Raw genomic sequence first — 16,304 nt, forward strand, 5'->3', positions numbered from 1 at the left:
CGAGGATAAGGCAGCCTGTGGGACCCAGCGGGGTGCCCAGCCACTCTCCTCCTTACGCTCAGAACAGAGCAAAGCAGCAGCACCTGCTGCCCCGCCAGGAGGGATCACCCAAAATACGCCCCCGGGTACCCTCGCCACGCGCCCCCTGGCTCGGCAGCCCCCAGCCCAGTGCTCCCCGGCACGCCAGCCCGGCTCGGCACGGCCGTTCGTTTCCCAGCACAACTGAAACTATGACTAACTGAGTTATCAGATCGTACCGAGAGCTGCGCTCCTTGGCGTGCCGTGGGGGCTCGGCACGGCGTGGGGGCTCGGCACGGTGTGGCCCTGCAACCGCGGGGTCTGCCCCTGGACACGCAGCTACAGCTCCACGCCAGGCACCGGCCCCAGTGTTAATTAACCCCATCCTCAGCACCCCCCTGGCCGTACTTACATGCCGCGGGTCTGGCTGCGCCGGGCGGGGAGCGTGCCCGGAGCATGCAGCGGGCGGGCTGGGACGGACGCGGGCGTTGGGGCGCGCTTCAAAGCCCCCCCGGGCACGCCAGCTCGCGGCGAAGCGCTGCGAGTGCTCCGCTCACGCCCGCCCCGCTCATTTTGCTTTCGCTCCCTCGCAGCAGCCGGAGAAAGAGAAGAAAGCAAAGCCGGTTCCTTAAATCCTGGGGGCGAGAGGATTTCAGAGCCATGGGCGGCGGAGAGCGGCGAGCGGGCGCCGAGGCTGGAAACCGGGTCACAGGCGGGAGAGTCCTGACCCCGGCGCCAGAAGTTGGAGGGGACACATGCTCTGGCCCCAGCTCTCCTCCAGCGGGGCGCGGGTGCTCGGTCCTCCCGCTCCTCCTGCTCGCGGTGGAGCTTTTCCAGCCGGCTGCAGCCGCGGTTGTTAAGGTGGATGGAAGCGCCTCCGGTATTTTCTCCCCTAACCTCCTCGCTCAGCAGCTTGGGGCTACGGGGAGGGGAGGCTGTGCAGTTTCAGGAGATGCCCGATGTTGCCAAGAAAGAATAATAAATAAATAAACCCAGAGAAAAAAAAGGAAAAAAAAAAAAAAAAAAGCAGCAGAAAGGCGCAGGGGAGGGAGCAGCCGACGGCGCGCTGCAGCTCCGCTCCTGCCAGCCCAGGGACGGGGAGCCGGTGCCGTCGGTATGTGGCGGAGCAGCAAGCGAGCTCTAATCTGTTCCTCTGGCTGACCCAGGGCTCATTGCATCTGAATGTGACCTCTAGACAGAGCATTAATAACGAACGTGGCACTGACCCAAGCTGACAAGGGGTGCGGCCGCTTGGCACCGGCTCCCTCCCTCCCTCCCTCTCTCACTTTCTGTCTCCCTCGCTCTCATCTGAATGTCAGCGGCAGGGGGAGGGATCCAGGAAAACAAAGCTTGGCTAATAGTTTCCTCCGCTCTGAAGTGAATCAAAGGCGCTTTTCTTTGGGGAGGTGCACAGCCGGCGAGCCCAGCGGGGACAACGTGCCCCCAGCGTGGCTTGGCCCCGCAGCCCGCGCTGCTGGAGAGGTTTGGGAGAGGACGCGGGACGGCGCAGCCGAGCCGAGCCAACGCAGGGGCTGTGTGGGCAGCGGTGCCACCACGGCCTCTGCCTTGGCGCGAGCAAACGGGGGCTGGAGCATCGCAGAGAAGGAAATAAGAGGAGCCCGGAGAGCTGGGAGCACCTCAACGCGTGCTCGGAGGGGCAGATGAGGGGGCACCGGGGTGGGTGGGAGCCGGCCGCTCACGGCCCCTTGGCTCTCCGCAGCTGTGGGTTTTTATGTGATCCTTTCCAAGGCTCCCCGGCACGGCCGCCCTGCTCCACCCAGCTCTGGGAGAGGGTGGAGGGAGCCCGTAAAAGGGTCCCTTAATGGGAGCTCGTGCGGATTAACAGGATGGGGTTACAAGGGAAAAAATAAGTGACCTCATTCCCCTACGCCTGACGGTGCCTAGGAGCAATCCTCCAGCACCCCTCGCACCCAACTCCCCCGCTCGGGGAGCAGGGGATGGGGACCCTCCTGGCACAGCCAAAACTGTAACCCAGCCCTGGAGAAAGACCAGCACCACGCAAACCATGGCATCCTGAAAGCGTGGTCGGCGTCGCTGGCAACCAGCGCTCTGCTGCCAGCCAAATTAGCGCGTCGCAGCGATGCTTTCCCCCGCTGATCTCAGAGCGCTTCGCAGCGTGCGGGCGCGCGTGGGAGAACCGAGACACAAAGAAGGTGAGTAACCGCTCCGGGGCCGCGCAGGCGGTGGGTGGCAGAGCCGGGCGAGCACCGGGCTCCTGATGCCGCGCCAAACCAAGCCAAGCAGCGGGGACAGCGCGGAGGCGGCCAGCCCACGTCCCCACGGGAGGGGACATGGGGCAGGCAGGGCGACGCTCGCCCGTCCTCGGGTGCGCAGCACCAGCGTCAGCCTCCTGCCACGCTCCACTCCTCCGTGCTTGAAGCTCCCCGACTCGTCTTCCTACCGTCAGGCACCTCGCCTCTCCTCTCTCCGTGCTGCGTCCCCTTCCTTGCAGCCCGCTGGCAGGGACGGGCGCTCGCCCTGCTCCCCGCGGTTCCCCCGTCCTGCCGGGGATGCCGGAGGCTCCGACCCGCGGCCGAGCGCACGCGGAGCCGCCGCTCCCCTCGGGCCCAAGTGCTCTTCCTTCACCTGGCTCGGATATTATTCCTGCTCCCTTATTGTTGAAAAAATAATGCTCAAAATTAAAATGTAGGCTGTAAATTATAGTAATTACCCAGCAGTTCCCCCTGACAGGCCTTTTGTGTTTCACTCGCTGACACTCACTAAGCAAATCCTCGCAGTTTTCTCCTACATGCCTGAGAAATGTTCAGCCAACTGTGGCAGAAAGCGCAGCGCCGGGGGGGGCACCGCGGCAGCGACGTTACGGGCGTTATCCTGGGGGGCCACGTTCAACACATGCTGCCAAACACCTTGGCCAAAGGGCAGCGTGGCCAATTCACGCCTTGGATGTGGTTTTGCCCTCGTCGCATCCCATCTGCACCATCCAAATCGCCCTGATGATTTCTGCCCGCTGCCTCCACACGCACTTTGAGGCACGCACGCGGTTCCTCGGCAGCACTTATGGGGTTTCCCTGGATGGTGGGACCCCATGGCTCGTCCCACCCCACGGCCTGGTCCCAGCACGAGGGACAACACGCAGCGATGGGCACAGGCTGCAAACCCAGTTCTCCAGCCTATGTTTATTACCATCACCTATTTTTTTTTTTTTAATTAAAATAGTATTTAAAATTTCATATTGGAGAGGGAAAAGCTCCCGTGTGAGCGCAAGGAAGATGAAGAATGTGCGGGGCAGGGCTCAGTCCCAGCTTCCCAAGAAGACAGCATCGCCTGCTCCGCACCGCGCTGCAGCCAACTCCTTTTAAGAGCAAAGGCTGCCCTGCCAGGAAGAAGCGATGGAGGAAGAATGCGCAGACCTACACAGACCTACCTCCCCCCGCTCAGCCAGCTGTTCGTTCAAATAACAGTGCAAAACCAAATTAGGGTTGGAAGAGCGCATGCTTGTGTGTGTTTACACACCCGTGCAGGCTCCAAAATAATCTTGTGCAGCGCGATAGCGTGCTGAAACACAGCTGGGCTCGGAAGGCGATAGGAGACGGCCGGTCGCTGCCACGGGCACGCGTGTCGCTGGGTTTGGCCGTGTGGTAATTTGAAGAAACCAACATTTAAAAAAATCCTGCAGGTTTTTTTTAATTATTATTTTCATTTTTTTTTATTTTATAGTTTCATGGACAAGATGGAACTGGGGAAAAAAAATGGCCCAGGTTGGTCCAAAATTCATCTCGCTTTCTAAGTTGGTTTTTGGCAGAAGTGAAAATCAGCCCTCAAAAGAAAACCTGTATCCAAGGAAATATTTTGCATCCACCCAAAATGAACTATTTAGGAGTTTTCATGGGTTATTTAGCTCTTTGACATGGGCTTTTTACGCTCTGAAATGAACATCAAAATGCTCACACGAGCAGCACGCACACGGCTGGCCCGCCGGCCCCGCTGTCCTCTCGGTGCCAGCACCGCTCATCAGTGCCTCCGATACAACTTAGGAGAGTCTCAGCCCCTACCCAAAGCCTTTTTCTCTGCTGTTACACATTTATTATGAAAGAAATCAAACACGTGCCATCTCCTCTGCCAGCCCTGCTCGCACAGGAGGGCCCCCATGTCCCACGGGGACCCTCCGTGGGGCTCGGCAGGACCGTGCTGCCCGTGCCCATCCCTGTGACACCTCCATCCCAGTGCCTCCATCCCAGCTCTCCCCAGCCAGACCACATGGAGGAAAGGCGCAAGGAACACGATTTTGGCTCTGCCCCGACAGCGAGGAGCGCAGAGTCTCGGCACGGTGTAGGAGGAACTCAGGTGAGCAAGACATTACCATTTTTACTTGGCCTCTTTTCGGAGTACAAAACCACTTGTTAGACTCCAGGGGGCGGGGGGGGGGAAGCCCAGAACCAGGGCGAGAACAGATACGAGACTAAAGAGTAACGAAGGTTGTGCTGAAAGCTCCTGGTTCATCGGGTTCAGCTCCGCTGCTATTGCGAGCTGCTGTGCGATGCAGCCCCGCTTGGGCACGTACCCGCTGCTCGCACCCGGCACACAGACCGGGGGCAACAACCCCAACTGGCTGCTGGTGCTTGCCGGGCTCCCTTCCCAGCCCTGCAGGTCCCCCCCAAAAGCCGAAGCTGCCTAAACACTGCCCTGTGAGGAGCAGCGCCCGGCCGGCCCCGCAGAGCTCCGGGTGAGGAAAACCTCCTGCCTCCAACTTGGAATCGCGGCCCCTGCGCGACGAGGAGGCAGCATCAGAAAAACACGCTCGCTACCCCGTAATTACACCAATCTCAGCACATTTTGACAGACCAGTGAATCAAAGTTTATTGCATCATAAAAGTGTCATTAAGCAAGAACTTTCCTCTCGCTAGGTTTTCGTTCCCCTAGTTAACTTTAATAACACGGTACTCCCCTTTATTGTCTCTCCCCGCAGACCCGGTCCTGCCTTCTCCTACTTGGAAGCCCTCCGTGCAGCTCTGCCCTTCCAGAGCTCTCCAGCTCCTGTTCCCAGAGCCCTGCTCGGTGCAGCCGCTGGGCTCTGGCGTCTCACTGTCCCAGGGCTGGTTGCCCTCACGATGTGCCTGCCCGACCCTTCCCTACAGCAGAGGAGGGGGGTTTCATGCCACGCACAAAGAAGCTGATGGTGAGACTGATCTACCCACTTGCCAGTGCCAAGAGCAGAGGTCCCCGTCCCTCTCCTTCCAGGCGCACCGAGGCACTAACCCCCAGCGGCTCTGCAGCCTCCTGCAGCCCCTGAGTTACCTCCGGAGTTTGGTCGCGCTGCGAGTCGGAAACCCCCAGCCTGCCAGTCCCTGGAAATGCCAAACAGAGCCACTTCGAAGCAGCAGCGCGGCTACTTCCTGGCAAAGGGGAATTTGGCTTCTCTGCAGAAGTCTGGCGTTGAAATCTCAGTTTCCCAGGTTGTAGCAGGCAGGGGAACGTCAGCCCAGCAACCAGGCTTTGCAACAGCAAATCCCCCTGCCCCAGCCTGGCCCCCGGGCTGGAATAACGGGGTCAGGCTCAGCTTACGCAGGAGCCCGAACCACTACGTGCTCCCACACTTCATCTTCCACGCAGGCTTTGGCGGCTGGTTTTAGGACTCCTTAAGCGCACGTCCAGCATCCAGCACAAAACAGCGAGAGGCGTTTTTTTTTTTTTTTTTTCCCAACCAGATGCGATCTCCAAAACAAAGCAGCGCTCAGAAAAGATCCCTCCAACAGCACTCCCCTGCTCGGCACCTGCTCACCCCGCTGCCTGGCTCCGGGCCAGGCTGCTTGATTAAAGTCTATCCATTAAGTTTTGCATCTATAGAGAGCTACGCTCAGCAACGCGCGAGATTGGCACCGGGCTGCAAAGAGGGTTGGAACAGCTCAAAGGCGAGCGAGCCAAACGTTTTGGGATATTCACAGGCAAAGTAATCCGAGTCCACAGCTCCCACCGGCACCTGGGAAGCCGCAGCTCCAGGACGTGCAATCACCATCCTTGCAGCAGGTGCATTTTCCAAACCGAGCCGAAGCCACTAACGCGCCTGCCTGCGCTTGCCATCCCCGAACGGCGCTCATTTCCATTTTAATTTCGCATTTACAATCCTCACCGGGCCAGGAGAATCAGCAGCCACGCAAGCAGGATGCACGGGCTGGGGATGTGAACCCGGCAGCGGATCGACAGGACGTGACTTTGGAAAAAATTAAAGCAGTGAGAGGGCTGGCACGGGAGTTGCGCGGAGGGAGGGGGAAGTGGCAAGCAGGGCTGTGCCACACTCAGCACTTTTTCAAAACGGTCTCAGCAGAGGCTCTGAATCAGCTCAGGATGTCGAGAGCCCCGCTCCTGCCCGCAGCTCTCGCGAGCTCCCCACTGCACACCGGGCAGGGCTGGGAAGCCGCAGCTGCCTCCGCGCCGCGGAGCGCCGGGGTTTGCCACCCACAAATTGCTGAACACCAGAGTTACCAACACAGGCGGACGCCCTCGGCACATCTGAAACCGATTGCACAGATAGGACGAGGCGTCAGAGGGCGACGCGGAGCGAAACCTCGTGCTACACGCAGCACAAGCTGCAGGAAGCAGCAGATGAAAAGTCTTCCCCATTTCCTACGGCCGGCTCCGCTCTCGCGGGGACGCACGTGGGCTGTGGCCGCAGCACCGCCGGCACAGATGTCCCGGGGCTGCAGAAACTGGGCAAGCACCGCACACCAACACCTGACACCCTTCTTGTTTCCTCCCGTACCACCCCCTGAGGGTACTGCGATAAACCAGCAGCGAGACGGGCAGGATCTGCCCCACCACCCTGCGGTCAGGCACCCTCTATCGCATCGCCAGCTGCTGGGTTGGCTCCAGCAGCACCAACACGAGAAAGAAAACAAGTGGCTTACCTTTTTTAGCCGTCTCCATTTCCTCTTCAGTCCAGCGAGAGCTTTCGTTCATCTCCAGCGAAGCTGGGGGGGGAGGAAGGAAAGGAGAGAGGTCAGTGGGGACTGGGGCTGAGCGAGCCCGGCGAGCTCCGAGGGGCGCAGCGGAGGGAAGCAGTGGGTAATTGCAGAGGTGACTTAGTGAGGCTAAAACTATGTCCACATCTTAGGAGAAGGTTCAGCACTGAGGAAACTTTCAGGGTGAGATGTGGCAAGGAATCTGTTCCATGCCAGTCCCCTCGGCAGCATCACTCGCAGCCTCAGGTGCGCAGCGGAGCCCCTGCAGACAGGCTCTGTGCTGGCAGGGATGGGGAACCCGATGGCACTATGGATCCGACAGGCTGCATGGGCAGCCTGAGTCTAACTGATAACCGAATCACGTCCTCTGGGTGAACTTCACTCATTATAACCTCGTTATAATGCCAAAAAACACCTCCATCCCAAACACCACCTGCCTCTGAGGTGCGACCACCCCTCACTGAGCATGTGCTCTGAATTCCTCCTTCAAACCAAAAGCAAGAAGAAGTTACACCAATCGCAACAAAGACACGTCTGACTACAGTCACTCAAGCTCCACCTAAAGGTAAGAAAACAGCATAAAAATGGCTCAGGAGAGGACAGTGTCAGGGAAGACACCATCGCAGACAAGTTGGAAGGACATCGCTGACTTGTGGGGTCAGCCGCGGGGCTGAACCTCTCTACCCCCATAGAGAGGCCTCGTGGGTGAGATTCGATCTCTCGGTTATACCGAGAAACCTAACGCTCCCTACTGAGTTGTTTCACGAGTTACCAACTATCACGTAGTCGGTTGCTGGTCGCATTCCTGGTATCTGCATGCGCTGTGCAGCCAGTGCATTTATCACCAGCTACCCAAAGAACCTGCGCTCCTGGGGCTTCAATAAACTCCACCAGTCGTTTGCTAGGCTGGAAGTGCACTGTGCTGTTTGTGCACCTGGCTGGTGCGAATTCAATACACCGAATGCAACTTAACACTGCCAACTTGGGCATTGCTCAAATCCCACCAAGCCGCCCCCAGCCCCTCCGGTATCTCAGGACAGGCTGGAACACAAAGGGTCCTGCCAAAAATCCCTACCCTTTAACCCAACAGATGCCACCCGGTGGGCACCCTGCCCTGCACCCTGGTCACCGGAGGCACAGCAATGATAACCCCCGTGGCAGCACCCTCCTGGGCTGCTTCTGGGTGACGCAAAGCCTCCACTTCGGTTTCTTAGGGACTGGAAGCGAAGCCAGATGGCTTGAGGGAGGCAGCATATTTCCTGCTGAATCGCTGCCACGCTCTCTGGCCCGCCAACAACAGGTACCTAAGACGGAGCCGACATCGGCTGCGTGCTTTGGAGGTGGCAGACACGGGGTGGGACCGTCACCCGCAGCGGAGGAACCGCGTCACCTCGGTCACTTTGGCCTGCCACCTGCGTCGGTTGAGGGAGCCAGCCCTGCTAACAGCGGGCTCCCTCGGAGAGCTGGCACCGCCACCGCGCTCTCCAACACCTCGGAGCCACGTCCAGAAGGGACAGGGGCTCAGCTGATTTGGGGCCCGGAGCAGTTTGGGGTCAAATGGGTGCGCTGCTCCCAGCAGAGAGGAAGAGGAGGGTGCCAGCACCTGCTGCCCCTGTCCCCACACCCCGCTCGGTGCAAGGACACCGAGGTCCTGTGCGAAGCGCTCGCTGCGCGCCAATCCTGCTGGCGGCCTGGCACCGGCGAGCAAACCCTACAATAACAAACCAGGGTGTGAGTCAGAGGCAAAAAACAACTCGGTAAGGAAACAGATTTCCGGTTCAGGCTGCCAGCGGGTTATTACTCTAAACAACAGGCACAGCGTTATTTCAACAGCGATGAGAGATGTTTTGACAGTGGCCTTTTAGAATGGAGAGCAGGCTGATAGGTTAGGCTAGAGGATACGGGCGAGGGGAGAGGGAGGCATTTTCTAAGGGGTTTTATAAAAGCTGGGACCCTGCAGGAGGATGAGCTGGGCTGCAATGCCCGGGGCACACCAGAGCCAGAAGAATCTCCTACCCAGCCGGCTGAGCACAGCTACAGGTGTCCCCTTGCTGCTTCCCCCTGCCTTGGGCAGATTTGGGGCTGTGGCTCTCCTTTATTTCAAATCGAGTGTCCCGAACACACTTCACAAGGCCCCTAACTCAGCTTCGAGATGACTGTTATTGTATGGTGAAGAACCGTCAAAGCAATGGCCCGTTTGGTTTGATTAATGATATTTACTGAGGTTGTGCAGTTATGTAACAGATGCCTACTGGGAGCTCCAGCACGCTGCAGTTAAACCACAATATGGTTTTGTGTTGTTTTTCAATGTTCAATTGGTATTTAAAATGCAATAACTTTCTTAGCCAACCTAAATTAAAGCACTAGTGGAGAGACATAAAGTGTAACCAATCGCTCAGATATGCCACTGGAATCAATCCGCTTCCTTTTCCCAATTTAACACGGTCTGAAGTCGTTTCTGCCTGCCTGCCGTGAAGTTTATCAAGGGCTCGGAGATGCTGGGATAAAAAAATCCCATCCAAGTCCCTGGCATTATCTGCTCCTTCTTTGCAGCATTGCTTAACAAGTTGGAGACAGAGATCAGGGCTCCGTTGTGCCGGGAACTATTTATATCGCCTGGATGAAAACAGCGCTCGCAATCAAGGCTTCAGCCAGTTGTCAGCAGAGGAACGGGGAGGCGAAACACCTCCGAGTGATTTATAGCACATGGAACAGAACAAGCAAGAAACTGCAAAGAAAGGAAACCGAGAGGAGTCACCCTGCTTTTATTTTTGCCTCGCCTTAGGTAGCGCAGCAATAATTTTGTACTTGATAGAGTACAAAACATCGGAAAATCAGCCAAATTCCTTGATGTATTTGCTTCTCCAAGTCAATACACGAGCAGTTTCCAAGGGTAACCACTACCGGAGCTGCAAATGCCAGAGGCAGATGCACACGAGGTGTGTCTGGGGATGATGTTGTGAATTCCTGTCTGCCCCCAGACAGCTCTCCCCGACTGCTGCTCTCGGCCAAGCGCTGGCCGCGGTCCCTGCGAGCCGGCGGCGGTGCCACGTTACGGGCAGCATGCTCTGCCTCATCCATCTCGCCTTGAGCCCCTTGCTGCTGTGCTCAGCACCCCTGAAACCCTGCGCACAGCCCGGCCATGCCCCATGGGCAGGAATGGCCCAAACTCCTCGTTTGGCTCACGGATGGGGCAGATGAGCGGGGGAACTGGGGATGAGCACGGGCAATGAGTGCCAAACAAGTGGCACCCGGGGTGCGTGGCAGGAATGCAGGCACTGGGGAGGTTTCTGAGCAATGAACCTTTGCCACCTCACCACATCCTTCACAGCAGCCGGGGTAGCGGCACGGATGAGGAAGGAAGAGCCCGATTCCCAAGGCCATGGGGTTACAGACCCCACAGGCTGCAGCAGAGCTGGGTCCAGGTAAATTGGGCAGCTGAGAGGGGCAGGAGGACTGCGGGGAGCCAGGAAAAGCCCCAGCACACAGCAGGGCAGGACAGGCTCGGTGCTGAGCAGCCCCAGCAGCTGAGGGCACTGAAAGCCTGAGCCTCTGGCAGAGGGAAGCACACCTCCAGTGCAGGAGGAGCATGAGCCCTGCACGAGCCCAGCAAATGCACTGCTAAAAACAACGCCTTCCCTTTTCCTCTTTTGCAATACTTTCCCTCCCTCCAGGGTCCTAACACACACACAAATACTCAGCCGGGACAGCCCTTGTGAACGCCTCCGGTTCACCTGGGCGAGCAGGATAACAACTGGGCAAGAGAAACCTTCCTGCTGCCCCTGGAAAGGGGGTGCATGAGGAAAACCCTCCCTTGGGGGCTGGGGACGGGGAGCAGAGCAGGGCAGGCACCCCGAGAGCCGCGCCACGGTGCCCCCTCCCCGCTCCCGGTGCCGGCGGCTACGCACCCAGCTCTGCGCTCTGCTGCGGGGCGGCCGCCTCCTCGTTGTTGGCCTCGTTGGCCATGGAGCGGGTGATGCGCCCCTTGCGCCTGCCCTGGCTGTTGGCAGTTTTGCGGCCCTTGGAGGTGACGGTTTCCTTCTCGTCGTTGTCTTCCCCGGACGTGTCGTCGTTCTTGTCCCTGCAGAACAAAACAAGGAGTGAGGAAATCACCATCGGATCAGGAGGATTTGAGGGTCAAGCATTTCCCTGCATGGGTTTGGAATTTTTGCTGTGGTCTTTTGGAGGGGAAATTCTGCTTTATTTTTATTTTATTATTATTTTTTTTGCACGCACAGCCCCCCTCCCTGGCTAATTTGGCGTCGGGGTTATTTGCGGCGGGGTTTGCACTCCGCAGATGGCTGCAGCTCCACCACCAAGTGCACGCAGAGACCTGACAGAGACAGGTTTAATACCAGGCCATTCAAATTCATCACTGCCTCCTCCTCATTTATCTTCCTGAAAAGGACCTGCTGGTAAATGTCTTAGCAGCCTAGATATAATGAAGCCAGATGTTCTTTTAAAGCAAGTATTAATCCCATTACAGATAGCTAGCAGCCCGCGTGCCAACCTTTCCCCGCCGCGGCTCTGATGCTCCCCTGTTAGTTATGATTGTGTCAGGCAGGGAGGCAGGCGCGGTTATAAAACTGGTCGAATCCCTTGATCTGGAAGCTCTCATGTTGACATCAATAACACTAAAGGTGAAGCGCCACGCTCGGCTGGGCTCCGAGAGCTCCTCCGACTCGGGGAGGTTCTCGCCAGAGCAAAATAAGCCCGAGGATCAGAGCAGCTTTGCGGGTTGATCGGGTTTAAAAATAAAAAGCACATCAGAGAGCTGTTTTCCAAGTTTGGGAGCAGCAGGGGGGAGGAACAAAGAGGAAAGCAGGCTCTCCCCCTTCCCTCCCGGCAGGAGGAGATGGGCACACGCAGCCCAGCCCCGTGCCGCGTCCCACCCCGTGTCCACCCCGGGGTGCTGCACGGCCCTCGCTGCAGGCGGAGGGGAGCCAGGAGGGGAGGGCTGCGCTTACTTTGTCAGTTCTTCTTTGTCATTTTCTGTTTCCTGTTTGTCTTCCTCTTTCTCTCCCTCCTTCTCCTTTTCTTTCTCTTTTTCATCTTTCTCTTCTTGGCTGCTCCGGGGCATTTGCTGCTGCTGCTGCAAAACAAGGGACGTAAAAGAAAACAAACCTCAGCGGCGGGGCAGATAAAGCTCAGCACCTGGGCCAACCTAAACAAACACGGCCAAACAATGCCGGGGGGCCAGCGGCCAAGAGGAAAAAAAGCGCTGCACCACCACGGGGTGCCCGTCTGCGGGACAGGGTGCAGCCAGGGGCCGAGAGCATCACGGGGAGATCAAGGGGGTTTGGGATCAACCACGGTAGCCGCGCTCTGGGTCCCACTAAGGGCAGCGGGACAGCCCTGCTGTGCTCCCTGCTAGCTGTGTGGGTCACCACCCGCACTGGAGACACCCCAAGGCTCAGGGACACGGATGCTGAGCCCTTTTTTGCAGTTTTATGTGTGCACCAGCAGCCAGATGCCACCACCGGCACTGGTACCGACCACGGCGTGTTACCGGGGGGAGGGAAGGCCGTGCCTATTAGAATATTTCTGGGTTTTGTTTCAACAGCTGCAGGAAGGAGGATGCTGGGGAGGCCTGGTTCCCCTGACCTCCCTTCCCTCTGGCGACCAGCAAACGAGAGGAATTTCATAGAGGAGTAAAAATTAGAGACGGAAATGATTTATTAAAACCCTCCTGCTCCTGGCTAATGCAGGGCTGCTTGCTGCAGTAAATCCACCCGGCTCACCCAGCCCCTTCCCCAGCAGCAGCGCTCCCCCCAGCCCCGAGAAAGGGCTCGGCAACGTCAGAGGGGGGAAATTGGCTTTTAGAGGGGATTTATCAGCACAAGCCTGATCCCAGGTAGCCACGCAGGCATCTGGAAAGTGCCGTGCTGATGAGGTGTGCCCTGTCCCGGGAGCCTGTCCCCGGCTCCGCGATGCTCGAGCTCGTGGCTGCCTCCGGCAGCGGCTTCCCCCGCAGCAGCCGCGCTCAGCGTGAGCTCAACCCTCAGCCCCAAAGGGCTGCTGCTAAAATTAGAAGCCCGGAGCCGTCAAAAAAGGGCTTCAGAGCATTTCAACAAGCAGGATTCTTATTCTTCCAGGCCCCAGCTCAACGCAAGCCCTTAAAGCAGGCACGCCACGCTGCCATCAGCTGAAACCCCGGGGGGCTTTCAGCTCCTCCCAGCCCCTGCGGCACCTCCCTGCCAGCAGTGCCCGAGCTGCACCCACCCGCACCCCACTGTGCCATGGGGGCGACTCCACGGGGTGCAAGGCACCGGGAGGGCCGGGATGAACACTTGGATGCTGAGGATCTTCCAGCGCCCATAAATCTCTAATGCTTTGGGACCGGGCTGGCTGCTGAGGTGTGCAGAGCAGCTAAACCCCGCTCGGTGCTTTGTAGGATCAGTGTCAGCATCGGCCGGCGTGCTGGGGGGGCTGTGAGGGCAGCACCTGCAAACACGGAGCTCAGGGATGCAACTGGGAGCCTGGGGACACCGAATTCCCTGAGCAGGGCACGGATTTCCCCAAGGCAGGAGGTTTTCAAAGTGCGTGGCTTAAAGGATTGAACCCAGCAACTGGCCGAGAGCAGCACCAGATCTGACGTGCCGGGTGCCGCCCCAAAAACCTGCAGAGAAGCACGGGGGCAGTCGGCAGAAGCCTCGCTGTGACTCGGAGGCTGGCGAGCCCACACGGGCTGCAGGGGAGCAAGGGGCGCCCGTCACATGCGCTGCCCTGAACTCCCTGACTCCTCTGAGTCACGCCGCGGGTCGGCGGTGAACCCTGCACGGGTTCAGCCCAGACACAGGGCCACGAGGGGACGGCGGGGACTTGCCCCAGTGGCCCAGGGTTGGGCTGTGTGGGGAGAGCACGGGGCTTTGGGGCAGGCTGTGCTGTCACCACCCATGCTCCTTCCCTTCACCGAGTGCCCCGATCGGTTCTACTGCTGCCGGTGCTTCTCAGGCTCCTCCACAAATGTTTTCTCCTGGGGGAGGAGTGGAACCGTGCAGCCCTGAGACACCAGCTCCATGGGGTGAGGAATAGCCCTCAGCACCGAGCTGCCCCTACACACACACTCGTGGGACAGTTCGCCTGTCCTAAGCCCCCCCAAAAACACCTAGCCTGAAAAAAGTCCCCAGGGACACGAACCAAGGACAAGACAGCGAGGAAACGGGGCACTGCCGGAGAGGTTTCCCCACCCAGAAGCAGGAACAAGAGCATCACGCTCAGAGGGGCGGGTGCCCGTCCACAACCCTGCGCCCTACAAACACCATCCACCAGCAGCCGGCCCTATTCCTCCGGCCTTAAACCAGCCCCTGCTGCTGCAGGAGCCCCTGCCCCGGCAGCAGGCTCACGGGAGCTCCTGGGGGAAGCTCCGTTATCATTTCATCTCTTCTCAGCACTCGCTGGAGGCAGCGGGCTGTAACCCCGAGCAGCGATCGCAGCTCTTCCCCATAGTAACGGGCTGGGATCGCGGCGATGCTAATGAGCTCCCCGCACCAACCTGCAGGCACAGGGCTGCGAGAGGCAGGGAGAGGCACGAGCAGCCCTGGGGGCTCATGCCCCGACGCAAACACCTCTCAGGATGGCACCGGCCGAGCTCCATCCCACCCAGGAGCTGCAGAGCCCCCCGGCCCGGCTGCAGGGGATGGATGTGCGGTGTGTGGGGCTGCCAGTCCCGCCGTGTTTCCCCATTTCCTGGCTTCATCCCAAGGGAGGTTTCAAATCGAAGGTGGTGGGACACCAAACCAGCGCTCCTACCACCGCAGAGGAGCATTTTAATCCACGGATGCCCTCTAGTGATTGCCCTGGGCCGGCCGGGGCACGGTGCCCGATGCCAGGAGTGACATCTCACAGGGCAGAAATGCTGCGTGGGCGCAATGCCCCGCGTGCCTGCGCTCTCCTGCGTGTCCCAAAGGCACAGAGCAGGCGGCGCTGTCACCCCCAGGCCCTGCTGGGGAAAACTGCTCCACCAGGAGCTGCATTTTCTCCTTCCTTGCTGACATTTGTGGGGCCGATGGCAGCCCAGGCCCACCCACGCTACGTCCTTTACCTCCAACCTCCCACCGCACGGTGTCGGAGCCCGGCACAGCACCGGGAGCTGCTGGGCACAGGGGAAACCACAGCCAGGAGCCAGCCCCCAGCCCCCCGCCGGCCGGTCCCCAACCCTGCCCGGCACCGGGCTGCCCCCGCGGCGCACGGGGAGGCTATTCTTAGCTCTGGACACGGACCAGCTCTGCATGATTCAAGGGACGGGACGCCATCCCGAAGCGTGACGGGCCAGGAAATGCTTCCCCAATTACCAGATGATGTTTCCTTCTGATTCACACTGCCCCAGTTAGAGGTGGACCGGCAGGTGGGCTGGCTCTTATCGGGAAAAAAAAGAGGGCCAGGACTGAAACTGCTCCACTCTGGCAAGCTCCAGCCTCCCTCCAGCGACAGCCCTGTCCCCCCAAGTGCAGGAGGAAGAGCAGGTCCCCGCTCCCTGCCTCCTGCAGAAGGCTGAGGGATGTGCCCGAGGCCTGGGAAGAAGCCTGTGGCAGAGCAGGGCCGTCCCCTCCCGTCCCTCCCTTCCAGGTCAAGTGTTCTCTATGCTGCCGGACCGCCCTTCCTCCCCAGCATCGCTGCTGTTTGTTTTTGCTGCCAACACATCCTGTTTATTTAAAAAGGCCCCGGGACAAATCGCATGCGGGACGCGTGAGCGAGAGGCTGATCCTGCTCCGAGCCCCAGGGTGCGAGCCCGCGGAGCCGTGCTGCCTCCCTCCCGGAGCGAACGCCGTGCTCCGGCACGAGCTGCTCCCTAATTACAAACATCTGCTCACCTCTACCCCAATTCCCCAGCGGCCCCGGAGCAGCTGGAGAGGAGCAGAGCGCTGCCAGCCCCACCGGGAGCAGCGTGTGTGCCTCCAGCCGCCCCCTGGCCGGGGCCGCGGGCAGGCAGGCACGCTCGCACCCACCCACCCAAGGCCATGGAGCGATGCGTGGCTGGCTCGCGGAAATCCGCTCGCCCTAGCCAGCCACCCCCGTCGGACTGGCACGTCATGCCCGAGCACGTTTTCTGGGAACACCGGCTTGCAGGTAGGTCCCGGCCACCAAAACGTTGGCCCCACCGAGAAGCGCCCAACTCGCCGCGCACCCTGGCCGCGCTTGCCGCACCCCCCCTCCACCCCGTGTCCCCCTCCCCGGCTACAGGCCCTGGGTCTGGCAGGGAAAAAGCCACGGCGAGGAAGAGGTGCAGCTCCTCCCACTCTGTTTACTTCCTCCGCTCAGGCACTGCCTGCTTCTGGCAGGACAGGAGGGCAGCAGGAGGTGGGAAGCAGCTCCCCACCTTCGCCCTCCCCAGCTCCGCCGGAGACG

General features: G+C 59.5%; 1 protein-coding gene and 1 long non-coding RNA gene across 26 annotated transcripts in view; one reads left to right on the top strand and one right to left on the bottom strand.

Annotated features, from left to right (window-relative positions):
* The window catches only part of NCOR2 (nuclear receptor corepressor 2), a 221,886-nt gene that overhangs the window by 49,810 nt on the left and 155,772 nt on the right, over positions 1–16,304 (bottom strand). For 23 of the 25 annotated variants that reach the window (XM_027469767.3, XM_072024399.1, XM_072024413.1 and 20 more), the window contains 3 exons: positions 11,924–12,048; positions 10,865–11,037; positions 6,903–6,965 (listed from right to left, as the gene is read on the bottom strand). In XM_027469767.3, coding sequence (XP_027325568.3) covers positions 6,903–6,965; positions 10,865–11,037; positions 11,924–12,048 — 361 coding nt within the window. The remainder of the gene's footprint in view (positions 1–6,902; positions 6,966–10,864; positions 11,038–11,923; positions 12,049–16,304) is intronic. The other 2 variants (XM_072024397.1, XM_072024411.1) reach the window with 1 other exon arrangement.
* Positions 1,187–7,862, top strand: LOC139998812 (uncharacterized). Its single transcript, XR_011803784.1, has 3 exons — positions 1,187–2,192; positions 3,718–4,344; positions 4,967–7,862. It is a non-coding gene; the product is annotated as an uncharacterized lncRNA (long non-coding RNA).

The sequence above is a fragment of the Anas platyrhynchos genome, chromosome 16 (assembly GCF_047663525.1).
Source record: "Anas platyrhynchos isolate ZD024472 breed Pekin duck chromosome 16, IASCAAS_PekinDuck_T2T, whole genome shotgun sequence".
Lineage (NCBI taxonomy): Eukaryota > Metazoa > Chordata > Aves > Anseriformes > Anatidae > Anas > Anas platyrhynchos.